General features: G+C 43.3%; 1 protein-coding gene across 2 annotated transcripts in view; it reads right to left on the minus strand.

Annotated features, from left to right (window-relative positions):
* Positions 1–11,494: 11,494 nt before the first annotated feature.
* The window catches only part of EYA2 (EYA transcriptional coactivator and phosphatase 2), a 255,735-nt gene continuing 253,010 nt past the window's right edge, over positions 11,495–14,219 (minus strand). For both annotated transcript variants that reach the window (XM_060123881.1, XM_060123880.1), the window contains one exon: positions 11,495–12,241. In XM_060123881.1, coding sequence (XP_059979864.1) covers positions 12,161–12,241 — 81 coding nt within the window. In that variant the 3' untranslated portion in view covers positions 11,495–12,160. The remainder of the gene's footprint in view (positions 12,242–14,219) is intronic.

Raw genomic sequence — 14,219 nt, forward strand, 5'->3', positions numbered from 1 at the left:
AGAAATCCCATGACCAGTTTTGTGTTTTTGGCCACATCATGCGTCATGAGGGACCTTAGTTCCCTGACCAGGGATCGAACCCGTGCCCCCTGCAGTGGAAGCACGGACTCGTAACCACTGGTCCTCCAGGGAAGCCCCTGATCGGATATGCCTTGCCTCTATCCTCCCCCCTCTAAATCATTCCCCCATGCAGCAGCCAGGGTGATTTTTAAAAATATAAGCCAGATTATGCCCTCCTCTTGCTTGAAACTCTCTGGCGTCTTCTCACTGGATTTGGAATAAAATCCAAACTCCAATGAAATCAAAAGTCCACAGCCAAAGGGCTCCACCCGGATCTGGCCTGGCATTGACCTGGCGTTTGTCCTCCAGCCACTCCGGCCTTTCTTTCCGCCCAGCTCGGAAGTTTTGCTTGCCTGGAAATTCTCCCTGGAATGCTTTCCCTGGCTTTTCTCATCATCCAGGTCTGAGCTCAGGTGTCCCCTCCTCAGAGGTGACCAGACTGTCCATTGTGCCCCCGTGCTGTTCCGATTGCACCGCAACACCCCAGTGTCTCCTTCTGGACTCAGCGTCTGGGGAGGAAAGCAGCCCTCACCGTTGACGGAACACTGCCTCGCTGTGTATTGTGAAAGCCAAAATCTCACTCAAGAAGAAGACCCTCTGTGTTTACCCCTGGAGGAGCCCAGGGGCCAGTTGTGGACCCTGAATGTTTCACCGGATGGATACTGTGATCTCGTTCCAAAGGATGTTCTCAGGATCCCCTTTGAAGTTGGCTGACTTAGGCCTCCAAGGCCCACCTTCCCCTCCCCACTGAGGGTCCCATGGCCCCATCTCTCTCGACCTCTGGGCGGCTCTTGGAAGGGAACTTGGGTTGTGGCTCAGGCAGGAGAGCAAGCCTGTGACCTCGGGTTCATGAGAGTTGGGATGCTTCTGTGTGTTTTCACCTCTGCTTCCAGAAGCCGAGAAGAGCGCCTGGTAAGTGGGCTTCATCCGGCAGAGTAGAGGAATGGATGTAGCACAGCTGCCCCGAAACATGATAAGAGTCCCTGACTTGGACCACTGAGACCCTGCTTTTGGCAATGGTGGATCAGTGGGGGTGAGGCTTCCTGGGATGGAGCAAGAACGAGGTCGCCTGATTTCCAGAACAGTCTTCCTCAGCCTTTGCACCAGCACCATGAGGCACAGAGTGAAAGGGTGAGTGTTGTCGTTTGGGGGAAACTGCCTAGAAACAGGCCCCCAAGGGAAATGGGCTATTGACAGAGAAGTCTCCAGAACTGACACCTGACCTTCAAGATGTTCTTACGGTAATCCATTCGCAAAGTTCAATATATGAATAAGGCACTCTCCCACTTGTCATCCATGTGTCTGATAGCCCCCTGAGGGTCACTGTTTTGTTGTCCCATATATCCTTCCAAAGTTTCTAGCAAATATTTCTTATTTTTCCTCCCTTTTTACACAAAAGGTGGCATGCAACACACACGGTTCTACAATTGTTCTTAACTTAGTGATACATTTAGAGCTTTCCAAATTGATCCATAGGGACTGGTCTTGTTCTTTTTTATGGCTGCATAATATTCCATTATGTATATTTCCATTTAATCAGTCCACTACTGATGGATATTTGGGTTGTTTTCATTCTTTGCTGTTAGAAACAGTGTTGTAGAAAATAACTCTGTGCAGAATTTTCATACTTACGTAAATATATCTGTAGATAGATTCTCAGAAGTGGAATTGCTGGGTCAAACTTACAAATTGGATAAACGTTGCCAACTTTCCCTCCTTAGGATTTGTACCAAGTTCAGCTTCCACAAGCAATGCATGAAGCCGCACAGCTCCACCAGTACTGTGAGTCATAAAACTTTCAAATTTTTGTCAGTCTGATGAAAAAAATGGTATCGATGTATTTGCTTTTCTCTTATTATGAGGAAGGTTGAGCATCTTTTTATAAGTTTAAGAATCAGTTATATTTTGAAAAATATATAAAATGTCTGTTCATGGCCTTTGACAATTTTTTATTTGCTTGTTGGCCTATTTATTTCTAAGAGCTCTTTATATATTACAGGGATTAACTCTTGCTCTTGTCTGTGATTTGAATTTCAATTTGGCTTTTGTCTCTACTTATGTTTTTTAATAATGTTTCTTTAAGGTGGTCAAATTTATCAAATTTTTTTTGCAAGGACAATGTCTTATTCAAATTTGTGTCTGTTGTGCCTGGGACACTGCTGGTGCCTTGTAGATGCTCAATGAATATCTGATGAAAAAATGCCTGGTCTGGTTGGTAACATGAGTGATTGATTTCCTGAGTAGAAATATGAGCCCATGTGATATAATACTACTACTTACTAATAACATTATTTACTATGTGCTATATAAGTTGAGATGCTTTTGGCTGTAAGTAACTAAGGAGGAACCAACTCAAAATATTTAAACCATAAGGACATTTTAAACTCACATAATAAATTTAACCTATCTTTCCTAAAGTTATCCTTTTAAGAATTAAGCAATACTTTATCAATGGAAATCTTTGTTGAATCATTCCTGCCACAGCTTCTATTCCAAGCATATGGATTATTGCCTACAAATGAAGCCAAATTAGAGGAAACAGAATCCAGGGATAGAGAGAAAGAGACCAAATTAAAAAAAATTTAAAGACATCTTGAATTCTGCATTTGGGGGGGTGGTGGTGATGGGGTCTGAGATCACACATTCCTGAACCTTTCAGTCAAGTAAGCCAAAGACTTCTGTTTTTTAAGCTCCTTTGATTGTATTTGTGTCCTTTTTTTTTTTTCGTGGTACGCGGGCCTCTCACTGTTGTGGCCTCTCCCGTTGCGGAGCACAGGCTCCGGATGCGCAGGCTCAGCGGCCATGGCTCACGGGCCCAGCCGCTCCGCGGCATGTGGGATCCTCCCGGACCGGGGCACGAACCCGTGTCCCCTGCATCGGCAGGCGGACTCTCAACCGCTGCGCCACCAGGGAAGCCCTGTATTTGTGTCCTTTGCAATTGGAAAAAATCACAATGGTAGCTCTCTGGCTTCCAAATCCCTTGACAGGCAAATGCCTTCAGCCCCAGAGGTTGACCTGAAGACTTCTTTGGTTCTCTATCCTGCTGAGCTGGCCAGGAAGTTCTGGAGTCAATGTTCAGACTTCTGGGAGGCCAAGAGTTTTTCTTTGGGAGTGCCGCCATAGTCCAGTTACTCTACTTCTAAGAATGTTCTAGAGAGCTGCAAGATACTGCTGGGGAAACTGTGAAGGAAAGCAGCCTGGGACCACTGAATCTTAGCTGTCCATCTATCCATGCCTGCATGCATGCATGCATCTATCTTCCATCCATCCATCCATCCATCCATCCATCCATCCATCATCCAACATACATGAATTGCTATCTCTGTTACAGACTGAGAAAGACACTGTCCATGCCCACTGGCAGCTCTGAGTCATCTAGAATTCAGAGTAAAACACCTTGCAGACTGTGGACTGTCAGCACCAGCCTTTGACAGTTGGTTATCACAACAGAGAAGTAGTTGACCGTCTAGGCAGTTAATTTCAGGATTAAGGGGCAGGTCTGTTTCACCCCAAGCCTCTTCCTGTGTGGATGGCTGAGAGTCTGCTATTTAGTGCCTCGAATGGAAACCTATTAAAATAAAATTTCTTTTTTATAGGTAATTTACTCTTTATTAAACTCTAAACAGAATTTTTTTTGAATTTTATTTTTTTATACAGCAGGTTCTTATTAGTTATCGATTTTATACATATTAGTGTATACATGTCAATCCCAATCTCCCAATTCATCCCCCCACAACCTCCTGCCACTTTCCCCCCTTGGTGTCCATACATTTGTTCTCTACATCTGTGTCTCAGTTTCTGCCCTGCAAACCGGTTCATCTGTACTGTTTTTCTAGGTTCCACATATATGCGTTAATATACGACATTTGTTTTTCTGACTTCACTCTGTATGACAGTCTCTAGATCCATCCACGTCTGTACAAATGACTCAATTTGGTTCCTTTTTATGGCTGAGTAATAGTCCATTGTATATATGTACCACATCTTCTTTATCCATTCATCTGTCGATGGGCATTTAGGTTGCTTCCATGACCTGGCTATTGTAAGTAGTGCCGCAGTGAACATTGGGGTGCATGTGTCTTTTTGAATTATGGTTTTCTCTGGGTATATGCCCAGTAGTGGGACTGCTGGGTCATATGGTAATTCTATTTTTACTTTTTTAAGGAACCTCCATACTGTTCTCCATAGTGGCTGTATCAATTTACATTCCCACCAACAGTGCAAGAGGGTTCCCTTTTCTCCACACCCTCCCTCTACAGCATTTGTTGTTTGTAGATTTTCTGATGATGCCTTTTCTAACTGGTGTGAGGTGATACCTTATTGAAGTTTTGATTTGCATTTCTCTAATAATTAGTGATGTTGAGCAGCTTTTCATCTGCTTCTTGGCTATCTGTATGTCTTCTTTGGAGAAATGTCTATTTAGGTCTTCTGCCCATTTTTGGATTGTGTTGTTTGTTTTTTTAATATTGAGCTGCATGAGCTGTTTATATATTTTGGAGATTAATCCTTTGTCCATCGATTCGTTTGCAAATATTTTCTCCCATTCTGAGGGTTGTCTTTTCATCTTGTTTGTAGTTTCCTTTGCTGTGCAAAAGCTTTTAAGTTTCATTAGGTCCCATTCCTTTATTTTTGTTTTTATTTCCATTACTCTAGGAGGTGGATCAAAAAAGATCTTGCAGTGATTTATGTCAGAGTGTTCTTCCTATGTTTTCCTCTAAGACTTTTATAGTGTCCGGTCTTACATTTAGGTCTCTAATCCATTTTGAGTTTATTTTTGTGTATGGTGTTAGGGAGTGTTCTAATTTCATTCTTTTACATGTAGCTGTCCAGTTTTCCCAGCACCACTTATTGAAGAGACTGTCTTTTCTCCATTGTATATCCTTGCCTCCTTTGTCATAGATTAGTTGACCATAGGTGTGTGGGTTTATCTCTGGGCTTTCTATCCTGTTCCATTGATCTATATCTCTGTTTTTGTGCCAGTACCATATTGTCTTGATTACTGTAGCTTTGTAGTGTAGTCTGAAGTCAGCGAGTCTGATTCCTCCAGCTCCGTGTTTTCCCCTCAAGACTGCTTTGGCTATTCGGGGTCTTTTGTGTCTCCATACAAATTTTAAGATTTTTTGTTCTAGTTCTGTAAAAAATGCGATTGGTAATTTGATAGGGCTTGCATTAAATCTGTAGATTGCTTTGGGTAGTTTAGTCATTTTCACAATATTGATTCTTCCAAGCCAAGAACATGTTATATCTCTCCATCTGTTTGTATCATCTTTAATTTCTTTCATCAGTGTCTTATAGTTTTCTGCATACAGGTCTTTTGTCTCCCTAGGTAGGTTTATTCCTAGGTACTTTATTCTTTTTGTTGCAATGGTAAATGGGAGTGTTTCCTTAATTTCTCTTTCAGATTTTTCATCATTAGTGTATAGGAATGCGAGAAATTTATGTGCATGAATTTTGTATCCTGCAACTTTACCAAATTCATTGATTAGCTCTAGTTGTTTTCTGGTGGCATCTTTAGAATTCTCTATGTGTAGTATCATGTCATCTGCAAACAGTGACAGTTTTACTTCTTCTTTTCCAATTTGTATTCCTTTTATTTCTTTTTCTTCTCTGATTGCCGTGGCTAGGACTTCCAAAACTATGTTGAATAATAGTGGTGAGAGTGGACATCCTAGTCTTGTTCCTGATCTTAGAGGAAATGCTTTCAGATTTTCACCATCGAGAATGATGTTTGCTGTGGGTTTGTTGTATATGGCCTTTATTATTTTGAGGTAGGTTCCCTCTATGCCCACTTTCTGGAGAGTTTTTATCATAAATGGGTGTTGAATTTTGTCCAAAGATTTTTCTGCATCTATTAAGATGATCATATGGTTTTTATTCTTCAATTTGTTAATATGGTGTATCACATTGATTGATTTGTGTATATTGAAGAATCCTTGCATCCCTGGGTTAAATCCCACTTGATCATGGTGTATGATCCTTTTAATGTGTTGTTGGATTCCGTTTGTGAGTATTTTATTGAGGATTTTTGCATCTATCTTCATCAGTGATATTGGTCTGTAATTTTCTTTTTTGGTAGTATCTTTTTCTGGTTTTGGTATCAGGGTGATGGTGGCCTCATAGAATGAGTTTGGGAGTGTTCCTTCCTCTGCAATATTTTGGAAGAGTTTGAGAAGGATGGGTGTTAGCGCTTCTCTAAATGTTTGATAGAATTCACCTGTGAAGCCATCTGGTCCTGGACTTTTGTTTTTTGGAAGATTTTTAGTCACAACTTCAATTTCATCACTTGTGATTGGTCTATTCATATTTTCTATTTCTTTTTGGTTCAGTCTTGTAAGGTTATACCTTTGTAAGAATTTGTCTGTTTCTTCCAGGTTGTCCATTTTATTGGCATAGAGTTGCTTGTAGTAGTCTCTTAGGATGCTTTGTATTTCTGTGGTGTCTGTTGCAACTTCTCCTTTTTCATTTCAAATTTTACTGATTTGAGTCCTCTCCCTCTTTTTCTTGATGAGTCTGTCTAATGGTTTATCAATTTTGTTTATCTTCTCAAAGAACCAGCTTTTAGTTTTATTGATCTTTGCTATTGTTTTCTTTGTTTCTATTTCATTTATTTCTGCTCTGCTCTTTATGATTTCTTTCCTTCTTCTAACTTTGGGTTTTGTTTGTTCTTCTTTCTCTAGTTCCTTTAGGTGTAAGGTTAGATTGTTTGTTTGAGATTTTTCTTGTTTCTTGATGTAGGCTTGTATTGCTATAAACTTCCCTCTTAGAACTGCTTTTGCTGCATCCCATAGGTTTCGGATCGTTGTGTTTTCATTGTCATTTGTCTCTAAGTATTTTTTGATTTCCTCTTTGATTTCTTCAGTGATCTCTTGGTTATTTAGTAACGTATTGTTTAGCCTTCATGTGTTTGTGCTTCTTATGTTTTTTTCCCTGTAACTGATTTCTAATCTCACAGCGTTGTGGTCAGAAAAGATGCTTGATATGATTTCAATTTTCTAAAATTTACTACGGCTTGATTTGTGACCCAAGATGTGATCTATCCTGGAGAATGTTCCATGTGCACTTGATAAGAAAGTGTAATCTGCTGTTTTTGAATGGAATGTCCTCTAAATATCAATTAAATCTATCTGGTGTATTATGTCATTTTTTTTTGCGGTACATGGGCCCCTCACTGTTGTGGCCTCTCCTATTGCGGAACACAGGCTCCGGACGCGCAGGCTCAGCAGCCATGGCTTACGGGCCCAGCCACTCAGCGGCATGTGGGATCTTCCCAGACCGGGGCACAAACCCATGTCCCCTGCATCGGCAGGCAGACTCTCAACCACTGCGCCACCAGGGAAGCCCTATTGTGTCATTTAAAGCTTGTGTTTCCTTAGTAATTTTCTGTTTGGATGATCTGTCCATTGGTGTAAGTGAGGCGTTAAAGGCCCCACTATTATTGTGTTACTGTCAATTTCCTCTTTTGTAGCTGTTAGCAGTTGCCTTATGTATTGAGGTGCTCCTTTGTTGGGAGCATATATATTTATAATTGTTATATCTTCTTTTTGGATCGATCCCATGATCATTATGTACTGTCCTTCCATTTCTCTTCTAACATTCTTTATTTTAAAATCTATTTTATCTGATATGAGTATTGCTCCTCCAGCTTTCTTTGGATTTCTATTTGCTTGGAATATCTTTTTCCATCCCCTCACTTTCAGTCTGTATGTGTCCCTAGGTCTGAAGTGGGTCTCTTGTAGACAGCATATATATGGGTCTTGTTTTTGTATCCATTCAGCGAGCCTGTGTCTTTTGGTTGGAGCATTTAATCCATTCATGTTTAAGGTAATCATCGATGTGTATGTTCCTATTACCATTTTCTTAATTGTTTTGGGTACGTTTTTGTAGGTCCTTTTCTTGTGTTTCCCACTTAGAGAAGTTCCTTTAGCATTTGTTGTAGAGCTGATTTGGTGGTGCTAAATTCACTTAAGTTTTGCTTGTCTGTAAAGCTTTTGATTTCTGCATCGAATCTGAATGAGATCCTTGCTGGATAGGGTAATCTTGGTTGTAGGTTCTTCCCTTTCATCGCTTTAAATATGTCATGCCACTCCCTTCTGGCTTGTAGAGTTTCTGCTGAGAAATCAGCTGTTAACCTTATGGGAGTTCCCCTGTATGTTGTCATTTTTCCCTTGCTGCTTTCAGTAATTTTTCTTTGTCTTTAATTTTTGCCCATTTGATTACTATGTGTCTTGGTGTGTTTCTTTGTGTTTATCCTGTATGGGACTCTCTGCGCTTCCTGGACTTGGGTGGCTGTTTCCTTTCCCATGTTTGGGAAGTTTTTGACTATAATCTCTTCAAATATTGTCTCGGGTCCTTTCTCTCTCTCTTCTCCTTCTGGGGCCCCTATGATGCGAATGTTGTTACGTTTAATGTTGTCCCAGGGGTCTCTTAGGCTGTCTCCGTTTCTTTTCCTTCTTTTTTCTTTATTCTGTTCCACAGCAGTGAATTCCACCATTCTGTCTTCTGGGTCACTTATCCGTTCTTCTGCCTCAGTTATTCTGCTATTGATTCCTTCTAGTGTATTTTTCATTTCAGTTATTGTATTGTTCATCTCTGTTTGTTTGTTCTTTAATTCTTCTAGGTCTTGCATCTTCTCAATCTTTCTCAATCTTTGCCTCCATTCTTTTTCCGAGGTCCTGGATCATCTTCACTATCATTATTCTGAATTCTTTTTCTGGAAGGTTGCCTGTCTCCTCTTCATTTAGTTGTTTTTCTGGGGTTTTATCCTGTCCCTTCATCTGGTACATAGCCCTCTGCCTTTTCATCTTGTCTGTCTTTCTGTGAATGTGGCTTTTGTTCCACAGGCTGCAGGGTTGTAGTTCTTCTTGCTTCTGCTGTCTGCCCTCTGGTGGATGAGGCTGTCTAAGAGGCTTGTGCAAGTTTCCTGATGGGAGGGACTGGTGGTGGGTAGAGCTGGCTCTTGCTCTGGTGGGCAGAGCTCAGTAAAACTTTAATCCGCTGTCTGCTGATGGGTGGGGCTGGGTCCCCTCCCTGTTGGTTGTTTGGCCTGAGGCGACCCAGCACTGGAGCCTACCTGGGCTCTTTGGTGGGGCTGATGGTGGACTCTGGGAGGGCTCATGGCAAGGATTATTACCAGAACTTCTGCTGCTAGTGTCCTTGTCCTCATGGTGAGACACAGCCACCTCCTGCCTCTGCAGGAGACCCTCCAACACCAGCAGGCAGGTCTGGTTCAGTCTCTTACGGGGTCACTGCTCCTTCCCCTGGGTCCTGATGCACACACTACTTTGTGTGTGTCCTCCAAGAGTGGAGTCTCTGTTTCCCCCAGTCCTGTCGAAGTCCTGCAATCAAATCCTGCTAGGCTTCTAAGTCTTATTCTCTAGGAACTCCTCCTCCTGCTGCCGGACCCCCAAGTTGGGAAGCCTGACGTGGGGCTCAGAACCTTCATTCTAGGGGGTGGACTTCTGTGGTATAAGTGTTCTTCAGTTTGTGAGTCACCCACCCAGCAGTTATGGGACTTGATTTTATTGTGATTGCACCCCTCCTACCATCTCACTGTGGCTTCTCCTTTGTCTTTGGATGTGGGGTATCTTTTTTTTGGTGAGTTCCAGTGTCTTCCTGTTGATTGTTCAGCAGTTCGTTGTGATTCTGGTGTTCTTGCAAGAGGGCGTGAGAGCACGTCCTTCTACTCTGCCATCTTGAACCAATCTCCCTAAACAGAATTTTTTCTGACAGCAGGTTTTGATGGTGGCGGAAAGGGAGGCCTGGATAGCGCATGATTGCAAGTGGGTGCCTGAGTAGCAGGGGTACCAAACAATGGGGAGACAGGGAGGATCCAGGAGCGTTCACATGGCTGACTCCCTGGGAGGTTCTGCTCCAGTCCCTTTCTCTACTCCAGCCAGAAGTCAATTCATCCAGTAAAACTCCTCCACTCATTACAGAAAATCTAAGTAGGCAAGTAATAGTGAGGCTGACCCACATGTTCTAGGCAACTAACTCTAGGGATTCTTTACCTCCATTTAACCATCCATCCATTTAACTGTTGCACCATTCTTGCGCCCACATATCCAGCCATCACAGTATTACTGTCAATCACCCATCAACCGTCAATCGTTCCATCCAACTACTCATTCAAACATCCATCCATTCATTTAGCCACTCGCTCACCCTCTTAACCATCTATACATCTTTCCATAAAGCCATGCAACTATTCACTCATCCAAACAACTATCTATCCATTCATCTCACCATACGACCATTCAGTCTTCAATTCAGTCATCCGTCCACTCATAATCTATATAGCTGTCCATCTAGTCATCCCCACAATTATCCATCCATTTATTCATCCGTTCTCCAATCACCTTGCTAAACATCCACCTTCACATCACTCAGGCACCCAGTCACCTAACCAACCGTCCATCCACCCACCCGTTTAGACATCTATTCAGCCATTTTTACAAGTATCCATTCACCCAGTTACCTAACTATGATTCCAATTATACTTTCATCCTTCCTTCCACGTCATCTATAATGGGATTCCAATTTATGTCAGTATCCACTCTGTAGGCTGATTCCAAGGATGACACTCGTGCTTGACTTGGGGGAATACCAACAGCGCCTGCCCCCAGGGAGCTCAGAGCCTAGCCAGGGAGTCTGTCTCACCCTTGGTGATGACTTTCCATCTATCAGATTCTAGCTCTGAGACTCCAGTCATCTGCTGACATGGATGCCAGCCAGCTGGTGACCCTGGATTTCACCAACATGAATAGAGGGAGAAGCCTGTAGTTAGGCTTAGCATCCAATCAAATGGATCGAGGCCCTGCTTGGAACTCTGTGGGCAGCAACAGAGCTGAAGATGTCCTTGGAACTTCTCCAGATGTCCCTCCCTGTTCCCTACACTGGATCCTGGGCTCATCTGCTGGAAAATAAAGTCCTGCCCATGGCATGGAAGTCAGTTCTAGTTTCCATCCCAAACCCCATTTTCCCCAGTTCTTTTAGGAGTAGCTTGCTGATTCCTCCTTTGGGGGACAAGCTCTCCCCAGCTTTCTGCTCATGAGAGATTGAACCCTATCCAGCTCCATGGGCAGCTCATGACTCAGGTTTGACACAATCTTGGGGCTTTCGCTAGAACCCCTGTGCAGAAAGTGCTCTCTTTCTGCTGGTATGGTTTTGCCGAAGGATTCTTGGAGCTGTCTTTGCCACACAGGGAAGAGCCTGCCCGAGAAGTAAATCCACACAGGAGAAAGTCACTCGATCACCTGGACCCAGCTATGGCTGAAGACAGTTATTACCCAAAGTTCCTGGAGACGATTTTCTTTTTTCTTTGGCTTAAGGCAGTGTGAGTCGGATTTTATACTTCCGTAACTGAAAAGGTTCTGGAAAACACCAACAAATTCAGAAGCCTCCAAAGCAGTAATAAAGTAGTGACACTCTACCCCACTTCAAAATGTAAACGTGGTTTTATTTAATGCCTTTTTCCGTCACAAAGTACTGCCTCCTCCCCAGGGTCCCCTCTTCCTAGAAAACAAGATGGCAGCATAAGGCACGTGCACTGTCCACACGACATCAGGTTACGTCCTTAAAAACAAAAATAAGCAATAGTCTTCCCCACAGCCCCAAATCGCCTCCCTCTGTTCAAAGAATGATTGTCCCCTCAAAGCACAACTCAGAGCAGAGAGGCTTAAATTAGAGCTGTGCACTGCCCCACATGCCAGCTGAGAAAACAAAAACCAACAACACAGGTACAAGAGCGTAATACCAGAGTAATGAGATTAGTCCATAAATTAAAGTGGAGAAAAAAAAAGAGCCTGTCCCCTCCTCATCGCCAGCCCTCCCCCAAATCAGGAATTCCTTGCTTGTGAGTCTTGCAGAAAAGTCTGGACTCCGAGCCAGCCCTTTTCCCCAAAGTTAAATATTCCAAAGCCACTGCTGGGTACTTTGTTTCTCTGGACCCGCGTTGGGACTGAAAGGACAGCTTCTGAGATGGTCACCGGACACGTCCTCTTGGCGGGAGGGACCCTGCATCTGGCAGGGGAGGTGGGGAAAACCGAGGGCCTGGGCTGGTGGGCTGCCTCTCTGATGGCAGGTGGCGAGGCTGCGGGTTCTGCTATAAATACTCCAGCTCCAGGGCGTGCCTCAGCGCCTCCAAGTCCGCGTGGCAGGATATCCGCCAGAAAGGCATGTTGTGCTGGAACACAGAACACCAGCCACACGGTTACGGCTCTGCGCGGTGCTTCCCACAGCCCCCCTGGATCCCACGCCCATGGTTAGAACCTTAGGAGAAATCACACTGAGTCACTGTAGCATGTGGGCGTTTTCCAAACCGGGAGCACAGAACATCGTTGGTGGACCCCTGCGTGGTCAGGCATGCTTTCTATTCCTTCTGAGTCTCTTTTTTTCCAAAAATTATTTACTTATTTTAAATTAATTTTGATTGAGGTATAGTTGCTTTACAATGTGTTAGTTTCTGCTGTACAGCAAAGTGAATCAGCTATACGTATACGTATAACCCCCTTTTTCCTTCCCATTTAGGTCACCACAGAGCACTGAGTAGAGTTCCCTGTGCTGTACAGTAGGTTCTCATTAGTTATCTATTGATATTTTATACATAGTAGTGTATATATGGCAATCCCAATCTCCCAATTCCCCCACCCCGCCTGAGCCAATCCTGATTGGCTTATCCTGCACTGTCCGACATGTGGACTGTTTGACCCTCCCTCCTCTGTTGGGACCAGCCTGGTCTTAGGCGGCATGCTGACGTGGAATTAAATCACACAGCGAGAAAGCTATTCCGTTTTAAAAATGTGCTCTCAATCCTGCTACTAAAGATAGAAAATCTCGACTAGATGCTACTGTGTCTTCAACCCCTCCCTAACTCACTAATCTCCATTTGAACAGATAGGGCTGGTCCCAGAGAGTCTTTTTTATCTTTTCCTTTTCTTTACAGCAGGTGATGCTTGCTCTGTTATTGTCATGCTATCAAGTTTTCAATTTTAAACATAAGTGCATCCATTGAAAGGGAAACATTAAGTAGGTAACTGTGCAGGCAGCATGCAGATACAGCAAAAGTTGTAATTGGTGTAAAAGAACTGTTATGCTGATTATGGAAAGAAATCACTCATGTGGAGACAAAATTTGCAAAATATTGATACTTCCATAGCGTGAGGGTTAAATGTTTCAGTGCCCTTTGCAAAGCTCTGTTCTGCCACCATTAGCTGGGTGATCTTAAATAATTTACTTTGGTGCTTGTCTGTAAAATGGGGATAATACTTCTGTATACTGTGTGTATCTTAACTTACAGATGAGGAGACTGAGGCACAGAGAGGTCTGTCTGACTCCAGAGAGAAAACTTGACTGCCTGTTTATCACAGGAAAATGTGACCGTCGACTAAAGTTGTTGCCTGTCCAACAGCCATCCTCCCTTCTTCCTACTTCCAGAACCCTGAATTTGGCAGCGCCATGCCCGAGAGGTAGGGGATGAGTTATGATTGTCTAAGCAAGCGATGACAACCCCAGCCTTGTTTACCAGGGGTTTGTCCTGTATCCTTCTGACTTGTGACCCGCTGAAGCCAATGAGGAAGTTGGCTGGGGGCTTCTGGGAAAGGTTTTCCTCCATGATTAGAGAGAGAGGCACCTGAGGAGAACTCCTTCCTCCTTACTTGCCCTTTTTATTTGGATGCTGACATATAAGTATGTGATGTCTGGGGCTGTGGCAGCTGTTTTGGGATCATGAGGCAAAATATCAGAAAAGAAAATGCCAAAGATGGTTAGAAACTTAGAGCAAAATGATGGAAGGGGATGCTTGGTGAATTTTCAGACCCACGGAAACAACCTAGGATACGCCTACTTGTAATCTTTTGTTTTTAAATTGGAGTATAGTTGTTTTACAATATTGTGTTAGTTCCTACTTCTAATCTTGTTAGGTGAGCAAGTGTTTAAGTTTTCATTACATAGGTTCTCTGCTACCTGCAGCTACAAGATACTGAGCCTCCTCGCCAGTCACTGACCTTCAGTTATTTACTGAGTGAACAGAGGGTGCTTGAGGAACACATGGCTGCCCCAGGTTCCTGTGGTCGTTCTGCTGCCCCTTGAGGTTCAGTGCCCACAGGGTAGAAACTATACAGGTGTCCTTTCGGTTCCAGGAGCACAACGACCCTTTCCTGCCT

Source organism: Lagenorhynchus albirostris, chromosome 15, assembly GCF_949774975.1.
Source record: "Lagenorhynchus albirostris chromosome 15, mLagAlb1.1, whole genome shotgun sequence".
Lineage (NCBI taxonomy): Eukaryota > Metazoa > Chordata > Mammalia > Artiodactyla > Delphinidae > Lagenorhynchus > Lagenorhynchus albirostris.